The sequence below is a fragment of the Mus caroli genome, unplaced genomic scaffold, assembly GCF_978045245.1.
Source record: "Mus caroli unplaced genomic scaffold, Mus_caroli_1 scaffold_2, whole genome shotgun sequence".
Classification (NCBI taxonomy): domain Eukaryota; kingdom Metazoa; phylum Chordata; class Mammalia; order Rodentia; family Muridae; genus Mus; species Mus caroli.
This window is the reverse complement of record NW_028227257.1, coordinates 104349569-104368373: the sequence shown is the minus strand read 5'-3', so window position 1 is coordinate 104368373 and position 18805 is coordinate 104349569. Positions and strand designations below refer to the sequence as shown.

The following is an 18805-nucleotide window of genomic DNA, read 5'->3' as shown; positions in this document are numbered from 1 at the left end:
ATAACACCCCCTCTGTCAAGCAGGATACAGTTTTTCAGGCCTTACTGATGGGAATATAAAACAGTTCAAACTCCACAGAGCAAATGTTGCCAGTAGCCACTATCTACCTCAAAGTGCAAACCATCTACCTCAAAGTCCACTTCTGTCTATCCATCTATCAACAGGGTGTGGAAACGGTGTCTTTGTAAGCATTCTTGTATCCTGTTTACAACAGCAAACTTTTGGAAGCACCGATGTCCACTAATAATTAGCTATTGGTTAAGTAACTTAATTTTTACCATCAAAACTCTGAGTACAAGTCAGAAACAAGCTCCGCATATATTATATGCAGGGAAGGACACATCCCGATCTTCCCCTGAGTGTACAACAAGAAGCAAGGGTTGTGTGTTGAAAACTGCGTTGAGACACTGTATTCATGCCTTATATAGACCATCTTCTTGGTCACCACACCCTAGTTAACAGTCGTTGATCTCAGAGAGGGAAACTGAGGCAGGCAGACAATTGGGCGGGGATAGGGGGAGAGAATAATTTCCTTGATTGGTTTTGCTTTTCAAACATTTTAAATTGTGTTAAGTAGGCACGTGTTAACTATTCAATAATAAAATATTTAAAACCCTACAGTGGATCTGGGGATATAGCTCAGTGACAGAGTCCTTACCCAGCATGCATAAGACCTCATGCTTAATCCGCAGCAACACAATAAAAAAAATAATAAATACACATAGTAGGGCTATTTTTTTTGGCTATCTGAGAACTGTTAAATAAGTCAATAGTTAAAAAGGCTTCCCAGTCTGAGAATAGAAAAGACAAATGCTTATTTCATAAATATCAAATTAAATTAGCATTTTCCCACTCTCCTTCAAAAATGATTTTAATACCTGTATGCTGCAACAGCATGGTGTATGTGCACTCACCTCTCTGGCTCACCTGTCCACATCGGAAATAAGGGCTGACCACCTCATTGCGCCTCAACATTTCCTCTGAAAAGCGATCAATGTCCCCTGCCTGACCATTAAATAGATTTTGAAAAACTCTTCAATCCCTATCAGTCCCAAATCCTTATTTAGTTCCTCAGATCTGCCCTAGGCTGGCCTCTGCGATCCTGCAGGCCATCCATCATCATTTCTGGTCCTTTTCTGATGCAATGTAGCTTGTTCTTTGTCTTGCTTAAAAACTGAACGGCTGTTAAATTATCCATTTATCTTCCTTCAGCTTTTCTATTCAGCTTTCCCGGCCCTCTCTGCGCTGTCTTTTCTACCTTGTTTGCTGACTTTTCATTCCATTTCCTGCTTCTTGGAGGCATCTCAGATCACCACCCTGCCCTTCAAAACAAACTCTGGTCCAGTCAGCTTTCTGCTTGTTTGAAATCTGCTTTACTCATCATCCCTGCCCCACCCCTACCTTTTTTTGGACAAGGTCTTGCTAGGCAGCCTAAGCTAACTTCAAAGTCCTGTCTTTTTCCCCAGCCTTTCAAGTGCTGGGACTGCAAGCAAGCGCCAGGATGACTGGCTGAGGATTTCCTTTTTAGCATTATCTCTTTGGGGATACCTTTAAAAACTTTGAGCTATTTTATATCTTCAAATTTTATACATAGATGGGAGGACATTGGAACAAGCCCTAAGCTGATGTTGGGCTCCAAACCTAGTTTCACCCAATAATGACCTCTTGGCTTAGATTTTTCTGGCTTCTAGGGGAACTGTGGACATGCTTCTAGACAGTTCAGTGTCACAGCTGTGGCTGCCTCTGTGTAGGTGACTCCACACAGGCTTTGAGGTGGTAATATTACCACTTGTGCACACCTGGCCTCAGGCATCAGTGATGATGTGGAGTAGTTAAGGAGTCTGAGCTCCAAGGACAAGAAGAATCTAAGCTCTGCCACTTGCTGAATCTTCTTAGGTTCATCTTGGAAACCCTAGCCTCAGTTTTCACACCTGGAGGAGGAGAGATCATACACTCTAACTTGAGGCTGAATCTTACAGAGTCAGGTGACTCATGAAAAGCCAGCCCCGAGCACATAGTAGGTGCTCAGGAAGTTTTGTTGCAGATCCACTGTATCTTGCGAGCCAGGTAGTTTGGCCATTACTGAGTTTCCAGCGGAGACAATGACATTTAGAAATGCTGTTCATGGCAGCAATAAGGACAGCCACGCGGGAAGGTTTTTACCATATACCATGTACTCTGCAGCAATGGGAGGCTGCTTTCTTTCTTTCTTCCTTTCCTTTCCTTTCCTTTCCTTTCCTTTCCTTTCCTTTCCTTTCCTTTCCTTTCCTTTCCTTTCCTTTCCTTTCCTTTCCTTTCCTTTCCTTTCCTTTCCTTTCCTTTCCTTTCCTTTCCTTTCCTTTTTTCTTTCTTTCCTTTCCTTTCCCTTCCCCTTCTCTTCTCTTCTCTTCTCTTCTCTTCTCTTCTCTTCTCTTCTCTTCTCTTCTCTTCTCTTCTCTTCTCTTCTCTTCTTTCTCTTTCTTCCTTCCTTCCTTCCTTCCTTCCTTCCTTTCTTTCTTTCTTTCTTTCTTTCTTTCTTTCTTTCTTTCTTTCTTTCAAAAAAATGTAACTTTTATTATCTATACATTTGATGTTCCGAGTCACCATTAAACCAAAATTATTAAATTTGTAGACATTTCCCAAAGATTAACTTAATTGTATTATTAATTTCTACTAAAAATGTGGTGAGCAAATGAATGCTCAGAAGGAAGATGTGTATTAACTAACCTTAAGAAAATTAAACGTAAGCTTGACAGTCAGTTCTTATAGATACTGAAAGATAACTTTTACCTTTCACTATTAGTTGAACCTTAACTAAACATCTTACTTCTTTCCCCTCTATTTTCCTGACCCAAGTTCTAACTTTGTTTCTAGCACAGATTATACATGCTGAGGGAGTAAAAGATATTCTTTCATTAATGATGTGTGTTTATGAATATAAATTTTGATACCTATGATTGAACAATACACTTACCATATAATTCTATTCTGTAGAATGGGAGAATATATATTTCATTCTTGCCTATTAGTTTGCAAGGCACTCAGTGACAGAAGTGCGTATTAGTTGTAACGTGGTAACTTGTGCTTCCTGTTTCTGTCACACTCTGCACTTGCACTATTGAGCCAGTTCCAGGACACCAGATAACAGCAAGCACAGAGCATCTCCTGAGGGCACGTGGAAGGACCATCAGCTCAGTTAGTGTGTGTGACTGCTGTAGGGCCAGCAGTCTGTGTAGATCTGTGTAGACACAGATCGTTACCATGTGCTACTAAGGAAAGCCACTGAGAGTCCAGAGGCTACAAAGTGTCTACCTCTCAGGGAAAAAGGAAGATTTATTTATTTATTTAAAAGTTGTCTCTTGTTTTCTGTGCTTTTGTATGTCCTCAATTCTTTTGTTTCCCTTTTCTGTGTCTATTTTTTGTACTAGACCTTCTCCTCAGCTCTGCTGCAGCTCTTCTCTGTACACACTTAAAGACAAGGTACTGAAGGAGCCAGTCAAGGCTGGCTGGAAGGAGAGAGGGAGCGAGGGGCTGGAGAGCTGTGCTGGGAGATGGGTGGGCTTGGTTTTAAGGACATTCTGCAAGGATATGATTCATCGAGACTCCCTGTGCAAGTCTCGGCAGATCTCTCTGCTCTGGCTGTTCCGACACCCTACAGAGGCACAGGGCCTTTCATATGCTTTACAGGTTCAAACAGGGCCATGGATGTAGGTGTCCAGCCAGTCATCCTACTGACACTTCAGTTCAGGTGTGGGGTTCCCATGTCAGTGTTCTGGGAGAACTCTCTGATCTCCTAAGCTGGCAGCAGTACAGAGGCTGCTTATCTGGCTAAGCGTATCAGGGCAGATTGCTGGGACCCTAAGGGTCAACTTCTAGACTTCTTTCATTTTTCTAGACTCAACTCAAGAATTGTGCAAAGCATGGTGCCCTCCTTAGAATAAGCTGACCGCCTATCCCCTGGTACCCATGAATATAAACAGATATGGAAATAGAGTCTCTGAAGATGGATGATATCAAGATGATATAGAACTAGGGTGGGCCCGATATCCAGTGGCTGGTGTTCTCTTTTTTAATTTACTTTATGTGTGTATGTATGTGCCTGAGTGTGTGTAAGTGTATCACACGTGTTCAGGAGTCCAAGGGGGTCAAACAACAGTGGTGGATCCCCTGGAACTGGAGTTAGAGGTAGTTGTAGGCTGTGTGGGTAATAGGAAGCAACCTGGGTTCTCTGCAAGAGCCGCATGTGCTCATAACCACTGAGATATCTCTCTCCAGTTCCCATAGTTTGTTAACATAACTTGTTGTGTGCATGTATGTGATGGTATGTGTGTGTGCGTGTGTGTGTAAGGAGGTCCCCAATCTGTGGCAATTGGTTCTCTTCTTCTATTATGAGGGTGTCAAGGATTAAACTTAGTTCATCACACATGGCCATAAGTGCCTTCAGTAACTGAGCCATCTCATTGCCTGCCTCAATCCCCAGTGTTTTTAGCAAGATCAGGTAAAAACTTCTGCTTCTGTAGAGAGAATGTCCACAAGCCAAGAAGGGCCAGAACTGCAAGGAAGAAGTCAGGAGAAAAGCCTGGAAAGTTCTTCCCTCACAGCCCCAGAAGGAACCAAGCAGGAATGTGTCACCTTTACCTTGCACTCCCCGTAAGCTCCAACGATGGCGGCCCACCACACGAACATTAAACCGTGTAAAATTTCAAGCCCTTACAATGCAGAAAGCAACCATTTCTTATCCTGGCAAAGATTCCACATGCCATGGCTTTCCTCCTCTACCCCTTCTCCCTCCCTCTCTTGGTTCCTTCCATCTTTTATCTTTTTTTCCATTTGAAAGCAGTAAACAAACGGAGGGTCACGAAAAGAAAATGCAAAACAGAATTATGCATCCTCTCTAGGGTAGACAACGCCAAGCCTTGAATGGACATGGAGTTAGGTGGCTTTCTGAGTGGCTCATGAGTTCCAGCACACTGTTTTAGAAGATTTAAACTGGTCAGCAGAGTATGCAGAAGAAGATCCAGTCTTCAGTTCTAGCCTCAAAAGCCTTACTAGGGAGAAGATCATTGTTTTTGTATAGATTCTAATATAGATTCATGATGGCCATTTTTGAGCTTATAAAATACATATGAATAAACTAGACTAAGTACTGCTGTGTGAAGAGCCATTTTTTTCTAAGTTGCACGACATAAAACGAATGAAAAGCCCTTCTATTTACAAGCACAAGTACACAGACATGGTTCCTGTATCAACTAGAATTCCTATTCAAGGGTGGAAAAGTCTCTACAAAACAATCACCCTGACACATGAGGTGCTGAGGAAGAATTCTGAGATACAGGCTCAAGTGTGAGATGTCTTTATTCAGAGAGCAGGGCAGGCCTTGTGCTAAGGACCGCCTTGCCATCAGCACGACACCCCGAGGGCACGCTAGTGTGTGATGTTTGTGCCACTGAATGTTCAGTTTGAAGAAAAGTCTTCTAAGCCGATTAGACTTTGAGTTTTAATCCTGATATGTTGGATGTCTTTTTTTTTTACATTATAAATTTCTGAAATCATGAACATACAATATACCACACAGTCTCCTGGACCATCTGTATGGTGTGTGTTACCCCAAGTCAATTAACTTGAATATTAAAATAACTAGGGGATTGTATTTCTGGTACCACCGTGTAAAAGAAAATTTGACATATTTCTCAGCTGAAAAAGTCCAGGTTCTGAAATCTTCATGGCTATAAACTGGTGCTTTACAGTGGAATTAAGAGCCAATTCAACCATGATGAGAACCAAACCACCTTCTATAAAGATACCATAGGCCATATACTTTAGATCATGGGCAGGGGTATAACGGTGCATATTCTGCTGAAAGGAGTTTTATGTCTTTTGATGATAACTTAAAATGACATTATAACCCTTCTTCCTACCTGTCACTGCTCATAATTATTCTGTGCTACTGTATCCAGTCATTCATTTTCTATCTTTTTATTCATTCATTCAGCAAACACTTACTGAGCAGCTCTGCTATTCCAGGTGCTGGGACAGAATCCAGTCTCATGGGGGAAAGGGACAGAAAGGCCCAGATCACACCCTGAGTGGCCCAGTGGGAGACAGTGGCCAGTGTTGTGTGGGGTTGGGGGGGTAGAGAGGTGGAGCTTTATAGATGGTCCTCTGGGCAGAGAGGAGAGGGAAGGAAATGCTGGCAAGGTGGGGGTGGGGTGGGGTGGGGTGGTGGCAGCGAGATTTAGGGAGTCATCCTGGGCTTTGGAGCAAACTGTGCTTGAGCAAGCAAGTGGGCAAGTGATAAGAGGCAGGGCTAAGAGAGGTGGAAGGTGGAGAGGAGGGGCCTAGAATGGAAGGAGAAGGCATCAACTCTAAGCCAGAGTGTCTGGAAGATATGCTTAGCAGTAGGAACCGGGTATCAGACTTTCCCTCCCTCTGTCTCTCTCCCCCTCCTTCCTTCTGTCTCTTCCCCTCTCCATTCCTTTCCTCTCCTTTCCCCTCACTTCCCTTCTCCACCCCCCCCCCACTCCCATCTTGATCAATGCAGCAAAGCTTAGGAGATAGCTCATAGCAGAAAGGCTTCTGAAAGTTTATGGAAACATCCGTGTGGATGTCTGCAGTGCCCTCTCTCTCCTGATTGGCTAAGAACATACGGGATATTTTGGAAGGGGGCGGGTTTTACTAGGAGCACTTAGGTTCGGGTGTAGCTTATGTATCAAGGATGGGATTCTGACAGAAGGAAAGCAGCGCATTTTCTACTCAGAGCCAGGCTGCCTTGGCTCCTCATGTGGAAACATACCCAACATTCCTACCTCTTTCAGGTAAATGGAGGTTCAGAAACACCAACTGTCTTCTTAGCTTTGAGAAGAGCCTGCCTGCCAGCTCACAGGAGGACAGAGCCCATGAGACAGACAAGCAAGAGGACACTTGACAGTCTTCTAATGTGTGTGTTATGGAAGGAGGAGAGAAAAATACAGGGGAAAGAGGAGCAGGTAGAAAGAAGGGAGGACTATATAGGAGGAGGGGGGTGAGGTGCCCCTACCTTGGCGGTACCTTCCTTGGTGGACACTCTCTGGAAGGGGAGAGGGCCTGTTTCTGGAACCTCAAGAGAAATCCAGAAAGGGGGCAGAATTATCCTCCAGCAAGATGGCACCACCCAAGCAACAGATCCAAGGGACTTGGTAGGTAGTAGCCTTGGGCCTGGGAGGGACTGAGCAAGTCTCAAAGAACCAGGGTGGGATGGGGACAGAGGGTGTAGGACAGGAGGTGTGGGGACTTCAGACACTAGGGCTAGAGGCCAGAGTCTTCACAGGTCTGATTACATCCGTGCCCTTCATGGTGAGATACCACCCTGCCCCCGCCCGCCCCCGCCCCCCCCCCCCCCGTGTGCTCTCCTTTGTAAAGATAAGAAAGAAACGTTCCCCAACCATATCTTCTTTTCATCCACTGGAACAGTAAACGCCAGAGAAAATATGTACAGGAAGGGATCCCTCCCTTCTTTCTGCCTCTTAGTTTTCAAAATGTCTCATAGAAATGGCCTTTCTTTGCGGGCTTTTAAAGTACATACTATGTTATGCTCTGACCAGTCACTCTGCAGCTCATTAGCTCTTTTTCCTAGAAAAAAAAAAAATCAGACACGAGTCATGAACCACCAGGGCACACTGAGTTGTTTCTTTACAGACTTTCCTCGGTATCTAGAGAGGTTGTCTTTTATAACCTCTTTTCTAGTTTATTGGTCTCTCACTCGCAGTCTCCATACTTTCAAGTATATTATACTACATATATTTTAAATTTTATTTTATGTGTACGGGTGTGCTGGCTAGTTTTATGACAACTTCACACACACTAGAGTCATTCAGGAAGAGGGAGCCTCAGTTAAAAGAAAAAAAAAAAAACCCCTACCACATTGGCTTCTGGGCCAGACTGTGGTGTGTTTTCTTGATTGGTGGTGATGTGGGAGGGTCCAGCTCACTGTGGGTGGTCCTGGGTACTATAAAAGAGCAGACTGAGCAAGCCATGAGGACCAAGGCAGTAAACAGTGTTTCCCCAATGACCTCTGTCTCAATGCCTGACTCCAGGTTCCTGTCCTGACATCTCTCAAAACTCACCAATAGGACCCTAACTAGGACAATGGGTGTTTTGCCTACAATTCTCTGAATCTACCATTTGTGTGCCTGGTTCCCTTGAAGGTCAGAAGAGGATGTCCGATCCCTTGGAACCATAGTTACAGATGGTTGTGAGCTGCCACATGGATGCTGGGAATTGAACCCAGGTCCCCTGAAACAGCAGGCAGTGCTCTCGACAGCTGATCCATCTCGCCATTCCTCAAATGGGTTTCCATTGAAGGGATAGCACACCAATTCCAGAATCATATTTTGAAGATCCCCCCTCCCACTTTTCCTAGAGAGCACATTAATGGTTCTGCCAGGTGGACTGTATATTCAAGATGATTATTACAACCAAGGTTAGAATAAATAAATAAATAAATAAATACATACATACATAAATTCCAAGTTAATTCTGACTTAACATCAGAAGTCCCGTCATGGTTATTAAAGATGAGGTCTCATATATTTCCACATGGGCTCCAGCTCACTATGTAGCAGAGGCTGCCCTTAGGCTTCTGGTCCTCCTGCCTCCATCTCCCTACTGAGGGATTATAGCATTATAGTTGTGCAGGGCCAGGGTTGGTTTACAAGATGCTGGGTATTAAATTTCAGGGTAACCCTTTCGCTCTGTCTGAGGAAATCTATCCCCCCAAATCAAAAGCCAGTTTGGGATGAGCCGAAGCTCTGATGACCTTGAACAAACTGTCAATAAACAGATGTATCATACCTCCGTGCCTCATTGGCATTCCTAGGCACACTGAAGTTCAAGTTGAGAACAGAAATAAGTGGCGGAAAACTTTGTTTGCTCCCACAAACAGCAGCTCAGAAGAGAATACGACAGGGGAGGGGGGTGTGTTTCTGTTTACCCCTAAGGCTGCCTCCGCAGTGACTCCAAACTTTGATAGTGTCTTTTTTTTCCTTCTTCTTTCTGACTTTTTTTTTCTTCCAAAGATGTTGAGCAGCAGGCTAATGGCTCCCCAGCAGGGTGTAAAGACAGCAGAAATCTCCAGAATCAGATGTCAATGTATTCCTCTAAGATATCCTGCTAGGACAGAACTAACTAACCAGGGCTTTAGACTTCTCCTGGGGAACACGCTTTAATGCTCCCCGCCTGCTCTGGGCCTCCTAGATGCCTCCTGATTAAAATGCTGTCACAGATAAATCATGGCTTCTGCCTGCTCGCTGTCCCCCCCCTCTCTCTCCCTTATCTCTCTTTGTTTTTTGTTTTTTCCCCCCCGAAAGTTTAGAATCCCAAGTTTTAAAACACAAACGTGTAGACAGCCCTGTCCTGTCATGTCTTCTGTCACGGTCCAGAGAGACGGGTGTGGTCCCCACTGTACCCTCCCATCTGATCTACAGTAAGAGCTAAATCGATATCACGAGTGTTTGACCTTTATTTAAGATGAAAATAGCCAGACTCATTTCTAGGGTGCATGGGGTCTGAGTGTTATTGTTTGTTGGCTTTACTTATATATAGTATTTAATTATATAATTAATCAACCACTCTACCACAAGACACAACCCCAGCCCTATATGCTTCTGTCAGCCACTTCAGCCCAATTATTTAATCCTTTGGTAGTTTCCCAAGAATAGATTTTAGAGTGAGACTTCCCTGTGGTTTTCCTTCTACATATTTGCAGATTGCTTGGAGACTAACACTATCCAATAGACCAGAGTTTTGACTTTCAGCAAATGGGTGTCAGGATGTACTGGTGTGGGTCAGGCCTCTTCAGGCACCTGGGGAGAGTCGCAGTCTTTCCCCTTTGCTTGGAGGTGATCTGAATTCAACCACCAGGAGCACAAGCAGAAAGTGCTTGATCAATGTTTGTCAAGAAGAATCCTTTTAAAGCCACAAAGTAAAACTGAGTTACCCAGTGAAACTCAATCGAGTGAAGTTGCTGCTTTTAACTCATACATCCTCTGCCCAGTGATTGGTCACCTCCTCCTGCTGCAACTCCCAGCCAGCCCTGCCCTGTACAGAGCATCCTCCAGCCTCCCCAGCCTCCACCCATAACTCCATGCTCCATGTTCCAGGCAGAGGACCATCCCAACCCTTTCCACCACAGTCTCTTTACACAAGACTCTACACGAGTGTCTTGCACCCATGCCTGCCATCTTGGAGCCCATGAGTTTGCATGTTTTATATCTTTTGAGTACTATTCTTTGCCCTTTTGCCATGCCCCTGGGGGGTCATCTTAGCAAAACCAAACTGGATTTTTCCACTTTGTATTTCCAACCGTGTGATGCTGGCCTCTGCATAGCAGGGATTTCTGCCAGCTGCAGACCACCTTACTTGCCATCTGATCTCTCAGAACCACATTATTGCAATTTTTCCCTGTTCTAAACCCAAATGGCCTTTCTGGGACAACCCTACTTGTCCCAAACACTTTGCCTTAGGGACCAGAGTCACATCGGCTACTTTCTTTGTAGCTGCATCGAGATTGTTGTCTTCCCTATAGCCGCAATTCCTGCCCAGGGACTAAATACTCCACTTCACTTTGGGAGCAACATCAGTTAGTGTGAGATAGCCCACTGAACAGTACTGTGGGGGAGTCAACATCACACAGGATAGAACGCAACGAAGACCATGAGCGGTTATTTCAATGCTGGCTGTATTTTCAGTTTGGTAGTTCTTGAACAGTGGTTTCAAGACCTTATAAAGAATTCACAACCGAAATTGTGAAATTAAAAAAAAAATAGTGGTGACTAGAAACCGAAAAAGAGCAAGATCTTCATTTCCTGTTGCGTGACAAGGTGACAGCAGTGAGCTCTGAGTATCAGCTTATGAGCAAGTTTCTCCACGGTTCCCTTTAGGGTGACATGGCTTTTTTTTTTTTTAAGATTTATTTATTATGTATATGACATTCTGCCTACAAGTATGCCTGCTGGCCAGAAGAGAGCACCAGATCTCATTATAGATGGTTATAAGCCACCATGTGGTTGCTGGGATTTGAACTCACAATCTCTAGAAGAGCAGGCAATGCTCTTAACCGCTGAGCCATCTCTCCAGGCCTGACATGGCTTTTAATAGAGAAAAACAAACAAACAAACAAACAAAAACAACGGGGAGAAAATTACATCAGAAGTAGGAATTGGGCAGCTGGAAAGTTGCCATGCTAATGCAAAGGTCGAAGCTGACTGAAAAGGACAGGGAATAAATGTGCAGGTATGTCACCTCACCTGTGTGTCCCATGTCCTGCCGATGAAAACATCTAACCTCAAAGATGAGTAATGAGTACATGAAAAAAATTGGGACGCTACATTTGTGCTGTGGCGTATTATTCCCAAATCTTCAATGTTAATTTTAATGTTTAATTTTAATTCAATGTTTAATTTTAAGTAACTTCCCTCTTAACCCAAAGATTTGGATGCGCTCGGTAGCGAGGCCATAGTAGGCTCAATGAACTGCACATCAGCAATGGAACTATGGACTCAGTGTGCGAGCCCCATGCAGAACCTTAGCAGCACGTGGAGTGCGGGTTTCACTTCCAGTGAGAGAAATTTATTAAGTAAAAGATTAACTTCTCCAGCCCACTAACGCCTATCACAGGGACCGGAGTACCATCAAACCATAACCTCATGTGGGCAACCAAAGACAACTCAGCAAAGCAGAAGGTCCTTGGCTCAGTACCTGTGGGCTCTCCATGGGGGCCTTTGCTTATTCAATGTCAAGGATCAGGGAGCAGACAGGAAGAAAAGAGAGTTAGGATTTTCTATAATAAAGTATATCATTCTTATCCAATCTTTCATTATTAGATGAGAGAATATTATAGTCATTTGTAACCATAACAATTGATTTTAGATTATTCTAAAACTGTATCTGACTGGTTTTATGATATTGGGCATTTAATGGATTATACGAAACAAGTGAATTTACTTTGATCATTTGTGGTTATTAAAGTTACATTTCTGTCTCGAAGACGATATTCTAATTTGTTTGTTTTCAGGGGACTGTGACAGGTCTCTAAAAGTACTGAAAATGAAGTGGCGGATAAGTTTGAGACTTAATGGCTTTGAGGTCCTTAAAAAACAATCCTGTGTTCTTAATGGAGTGGCAGATAGTGAGGCACTAAAGAGGCTTTGCCTATTGAGTGCATCTCTTTTTGAAGTTAGGCTCAGACTGATTGAGCTAGGTCGGGGGTAAAGAACTCACTGGGGTTTCCAGATGAAAGCAAACGCTTAGCAGCAGAATTAAAAGCCAATGCACACCAAACTCTTAGTGCAAACGGATGCCAGCCCCGATCCAAACTCAAAAAGCAGAATGTGAACCATTTCAAGCTGACACATTGTCTCCTTGCCCCGGGCGGGTTCTGCACCAGGCAGTGAAGCAACAACTCATTAGTGGTCTCACTCCGTATTCACTGCTTGGCACACTTATGTTTGCTTAAAGAAGGAGGCAGATTTTGAAGATGTAAGCTGCTTCCCCCACAAAGCCCAGTGGTCCAGACCCTGGGGTCAGAGCAGAAAGACGTGTTTGATGAAACTCTGGTGTTTCTCATGATATTAATAACATTTAAAAAGCAAAAAGATTTCCATCTGAGATATGCAGTTAATCAAGGCTAAATATGCTTCTTTCTCACTAGACTTCTCCAAGCCTTCGATATTTTAATGTTTATGGGAGTTTCCTTAGTTACTGGGCCTTTGAGCTATTTTTTTTCCCCTTTGAGAGGTGGTACAGACTGCGGCTGCATCTTTGTGTTTCACGGGGCAGCATTTGGGGAATGAAGAGACAAAATATTATAGTCCCTGGCTTACAGACAAGGAAGGTGAGGCCATGGAGATTACAGTTTAGAAAGCGGTAGAGAACTGATGTTGCCATTTTCTAAGCACTAGCTCTTGGGTCAGAAATTAGAAGCAACTTTACAGTTTGTAGCCTGCGAATGTCTCCAAAATCACGTTTCTGAACAGACCTTACCTAGGCTCTCCTCTACCTCAGGCAGGACAGACAGACACTCACAAGTCAGCAGTACCTGATACAAAGGCATGCAGATGCTATCAATCCACTCCAGCTGCAACCGAGGCAGTTCATCTTTCCGGTTCCGGTCAAAAATAGCCTAGAGCAAGGAAGCAGAAACCTGGCTTTTATTCACTGGAGTATTTTACAGTCACTTCGTCAGACAACAGTTCAGATTTTACCAACAGGATATTTCACAAATCCCGGACCTTACTCATAGCTTCTTTTCTGTATCTATGATAAGAAATAAAGTTATCTTCACATTTCTTATGAGGTTTGTAAGTGGATTTATTTGAACTTTATGGCTTGCAACACCTGAGGGCCAAAATCTGTCTGCAGATACAGGTAATTGTTACTAAATCAAGTCACCAGGTCACTGGGAATTGGGTACAAGTTAAGGGAAAGGGAGACACATTTTATTGCCACAAAAATAATGTGGGCTTTCCTTTCTGTAGAAAGAAGTCAGATTGGAAAAACTCCTTAACAGTGATTCTCTCTCTCTTTCTTGCCTTCCTTTTTATTAAACATAGATTCTTTTCCATTTATGGATTTTAAGGGTTGGGTACTATCGGCAATCATGTGTTTTCCCGTAAGGTTCTGTAATTAGTAGGTGACTAAGTTTTTGTCCTTGGATGGGTGGTGGCAGCAGGCATCCATCCTTTCTTCATATCAGCCTTTAAATTTTATGACATTATAATGCTTGATATAATTTATATGCATTTCTAAAAGCCACAGTGATTTATTTCTATTGGGGAGACTTCAATCAACTGGGATTAGAGGGTTAAAATCTATTTCTTAAGACACAGCCACCTCAACTCTAGTGAGAATGTCTTTCTCTTTGTTCTTTAAGAGTGAGGCCAGAGCCCGTGATACTACCTTGTGTCACTTGATCTGGAAGAGGGGCGCTGCCTAGTTATAATGCGTCTTATTGAAAAGCTAGATGAGAGGTGACACTCACACCATTTTGGTGCTTATAGCAGTCATGAGGGCAGGTTCAAGCCTTGCTCTTAGTCCTGAGATCTTGGAAAGACTGCATCCTTCAGACGGACAAGCCTCAGCGGGCGTATGTGTGGTGGACATAGCTGGTGACTAAATCTGAGGGGAAAAAAATCTCTATAGTAGGTAGAAAGCCATTGATGCCCCCAGGGCTCTGCTTATCATTTTCCAGAAATGGCTGGAATTCATAGAAGACTGTGGAATATGTTGGAGAAAGTGACAACTCTTCTGAAATGCATAAAGCTTGCTTTAAATACGTCCCTTTAAAAACCTCTGTGTGTCTATACAGGCTGTGCCACTATAACAAAATACCAGAGGCCGAGTAACTTTATAAAGAAAAAGGTTTGTTTGGCTCATAGTTGTGGAGGCTGGAGTGCCTGCATCTGTTGCTGGCCTTCTTGATGGGGTCCCCAAGTGTTATAGGATATCATATGGCACTAGGCAAGGAACACACGTTTATATCTTCTGGTGTCTCTCCCCTTCCTATCCACACTAATTTGGTCATGGGCTCCCCCTAACAAACTTATCTAGTCCTAATAAGCTCTCAAAGGCCACGCCTCTCCCCACCACAGCTGGATTGAGCTCCCATGCTCTCAGTACTCACACTGGAGATTAGGTTTTAATACATGTAGCCCCAGGGCTCAGACCACATCCAAACCATAAGCAGTCTGATTCATTTTCTGCATAGACATTTTTCTACCCGAGTTATTTATTTAGTTGTCTGCTTCTGATGAGTATTCTATAAAAATACTTTTTTTTAAATTTCAAGAAATTTCAGTATACACACAGAACATTATAATTATCAGCACACATAATTTCAAAATTCGTATCAATAATAGCAATGCTATCTTGCAAACCTCTAGCCTTATGCGAGCAGCAACTTATTTCCTGCATGCACAGGTTTGCCTATTTAATTTGCATGACTCCTTTAAATTGAGCCATATGTACAAGTGTACACAGTCTCCATGGCCTTTCGAGATTGGCATTGGCTTCTCCTCCTCTTCTTCTTCTTCCTCCTCCTCCCCCTGCTCTTCCTTCTTCATTTTTGAGACAGGGTTTCTCTGTGTAGCTCTGGTTGTCCTGGAACTCACTCTGTAGACCAGGCTGGCCTTGAATCCCCCTGCCTCACCTCTGGAGTGCTGAGATTGAAGGTGTGTGCTATCCCACCCAGAAAGACTGGCTTTTTTTCATTTAACATAATTTTTAAAGGTATCCAGGTAGCATATGTCAACATCTCATTCATCCACTTTTCTCATAATTTTCATGTTGCATTTCAGTCATATATAGAGATATATGACATTTTGTGTATTAGTTCATCCCTGTTGATGGACATTTGAGTTGTTTCCACTTCCTGGCTGCTATGATTTGCTGGTGTGAACAGTTTGTGTGCAAGTTTCTTTTGTGTGGGTGTGTATCTTATTTTCTTGGTGGATAAACCTAGAAGTGAATTCTTGAGTTATATGGTAACTCCATTTTGAACTTTTTATATTAATTAGACATTACTTTTTAAATTGATGATGGTGGTGATGATGATGATGGTGGGTGTGCAGAAGTGAGAGGACAGCCTTCGGGAGTTGGCTCTCTCCTTTCTCAGTGCGATCCAGGGGTTGAACTCAGGTTGGGTCTTGCACAGTCTATACTTCACCCACCCTGCCATCTTGCCAGCACTATGTCTAACTTTCTGAGGGATTCGAGGTGGTTTTTAAAGTAGCTGCACTAGCTTCTTACATTTCTTCTCATGTCTCACAGAGTCCTAGCTTCTCTGAAAACATACTAGCGTTTGTACTGTCTGTCTTTTAAATAATGGTCCACTTTGTGAGTGTGATGTGGTACCTCACAGTGGTTCCAATTTGCATTTTCGTGATGGTTAAAGATTCTTAGCAATCTTTTTGTGTGCTTATTGGCTATGTGCTTGTTCATGAGCATGCTCATAAGTGAAATGTGTGCTTAAGTGCTTATTCATGACTATTTCCCAACAGCTGACGAGGGCCTAGGGGCCTCATTTCTGGATACACTGTGTTGAGCTTCAAGCTTGACACACGCCAGTACTCAAGCCTGTTTTATCACTCAACTCACCGCCCCTAACACAAACCCTCTGACTGTGGTCCAGCCAGCTTCAGCATGGTCTCAGAAAGTTACCGGGGTGATTCTGGACCATACACGGTAGGGGTGATTTCTAAAAACCAAAGGATGAGAAAGCAAGTAGTGTCAGCTCTGGGCACATTACAGACATTTCTGATGCTGGGTCCATGAGGGAAAGCTAGACTCATCCCAAGGAGACAGCTATGTTAAGTAGCCTCTTGTGAGGAGAGAGTAGCATTTATAGCTATAGATCTACCATGAAATTAATTTCATTTATGTCTCAAGAGAAGGCCTTAGCTGAGCCTACAGAGAAAGAAAGGTTCAGTCCTGTAACGCTGCGCCTGCCAGCTCCAAACACCAGCCATTTATTTTTTTCTCCCATTTAACTAAATGACCTATGCTGCCGCCTTGTAAACCCTGCCAAGAGTGAGTGCCCCAAGAACGGTTTTTAGAGGGAAGGAAAAGCTTTTATTTTAATGTAGCTGTGTAGCCTAGAGAAATGTGGGTTATAGGTTTTACAAATGAACTATATGCATTCTAAACCAACGGGTTTCATTTCAAAACAAAATCTGGTATGAGCATCAGAAAGAATAAAATGTGTTTTCAACCCCATACAAACTAAGGAGGTTGGTGCATTTTCAACCTTTTTGGTCCTCTAGACTTTTACAGAGAAGCAACTGACAGAAGAGTCAACCTGAGAAAGGCTGCTAGCTGTGGTTTCAGTCAAGTGAAACTGTTCCGGGTAGGAAAGGGTCCTGCTACCTTCTCTGGTGTCTGAATTTTAGCAAGGTGGGGTGTGTGAAAACTCAAAGAGCTTACTAATATTGCCAAATATCAAGGCGACCTGGAATCCTCAAAAAGAGACATTCTTGACAACAGAAGCACACTGTGTGTTCCATTAAACCTACTGAGTGTGCTGCAAGGTTAGGCTTTAAAATACTTCAGCGCCCCCCCACCCCAGTAACCAGGGAAGAAGTTTTAGCTGCTCTTTAAGGATGAAAAGGCTGACCCCTCCCTAGGGTGGTGACCAGGGCTTCTTTACCTTGAAGGAGGAGATAGCAGTGCCCTAAGCATGTCATCAGCATTCCCAAATAGGGACTGCACAAGGGAATCCAACATAAATAACATGTGAGCCACCAGAACCTGGATCCCAACACCTCTGTTTGCAAACAAGCAAGCAAGCAAGCAAGCAAGCAAGCAAGCAAGCAAGCAAGCAAGCAAGCAAGCAAGCAAATAAACAGTTTTCAATGATTTGCTTTGGGGCGTTTAAAAGTTTGGAGCTGAAAAATAAAACCCAGATAGCTCCTCGAGGCTGGACAGCTCGATTTTTAATTTTCTGCTGTTATTCCTGTTCCAAAGTGGGCATGTGTGAGATGCCAGCCCTGGCTCTGAGATGTTCAAACTTTTCCCTGCATGCCCTCCCATGACTGCTTGTTTGTCCTGTGGGTACCCAGCTTGTTAAACAGTTCAGAAGTCTCAGTCAGAAACCCAGGAACATGGTGGTTAGCATTTTTTTTGTTTGTTTTTTTGTTTTTTTTTTTGAGACAGGGTTTCTCTGTATAGCTCTGGCTGTCCTGGAACCCACTCTGTAGACCAGGCTGGCCTTGAACTCAGAAATCTGCCTGTCTCTGCCTCCCAAGTGCTGGGATTAAAGGCGTGCACCGCCACACCTGGCTGGTGGTTAGCATTCTTGTTTAGGTAAAGTTTCAAGCTTCCAGGAGTTCTCCAGCCTTCCCCCATTTCCAGCTATGGTTTGGAGTCACCTTTGAAAATTCCATTCAAAAGCATAGTAATTAGTGATATTAAGAGGACTGGCTTACAGAGGGAGTGAGCTTGAGTTCCGACCTCTCCCGATCTCCTTGTTCAAAGAACTCGCTGGTTACAAGTTCAGCCACCTGAAACACAGAAGCATTTGAATTTATTGGTAGCGTAGTACACCATAAGATGTGGAAGTTATTTCTGGATTATGTGCATGGTCATCATCTTAATTTGAAAAGCATGGTCTTCAGGCTGCCCGAGTTTGGTACTCAAAGCACTCAAGAACACAGATGATCTACAGTCACAATAAACAGGTTGTTTTCTACTCCTTGAGTTTGTGGTTCTTGGGATCATTTGAAGACAAAAAATGGATAGAGCAGATAAATGCTGAGTGGATATTTCTGACGACACTAGAACGTGCAGCTAACAAATCTCTGAATGAACTACCTGTGACTGGTGCATGCTGGGAGACTTGGAAGAAAAAGTTCTAGGCAGTTGACCGCGAGGAAGCCTGGATCACCAAACATTTTTTCCCCCTATTTTATGCTCTTACAGAAGAGGAGGGTTGTCTGCCCTACAAAAGTGAGATGGTTTAATTTGGCCAGGTACAAGGAATCAAGATAATTTTTTTAAGTCAGGCCTGGTGTCACAGGTCCATAGTTATAGCTCCTCAGGGTTCTGAGGCAAGGCCTGCCTGGTTATAGAGTGAGTTTGAAGACACCTACGGAATTTAGTGAGAACATATCTCAGACAGTGACACGAGGCCTGGGGAAAGAGCCGTGTGACAGAGTGCACACTTAGTGTGTAGGAGGCCCCAGCACTACAAGAAAAATAAAGGTAGTTTATTTATATGTATCTGAAGAGAAGGATCATAAAGTTTAAAGACAACATCAAACTTACACCCGTATATAGCCCCACAATAAAGGAGAGAGTA

The 18805-nt window shown here is 43.4% G+C and overlaps 1 protein-coding gene across 2 annotated transcripts in view; it reads right to left on the bottom strand.

The window, feature by feature from the left end:
- The window catches only part of Pde11a (phosphodiesterase 11A), a 366204-nt gene that overhangs the window by 25578 nt on the left and 321821 nt on the right, over window positions 1–18805 (bottom strand). For both annotated transcript variants that reach the window (XM_021181980.3, XM_085834775.1), the window contains 2 exons: window positions 17934–18008; window positions 13052–13135 (listed from right to left, as the gene is read on the bottom strand). In XM_021181980.3, the coding sequence (XP_021037639.1) occupies window positions 13052–13135; window positions 17934–18008 (159 nt within the window). The remainder of the gene's footprint in view (window positions 1–13051; window positions 13136–17933; window positions 18009–18805) is intronic.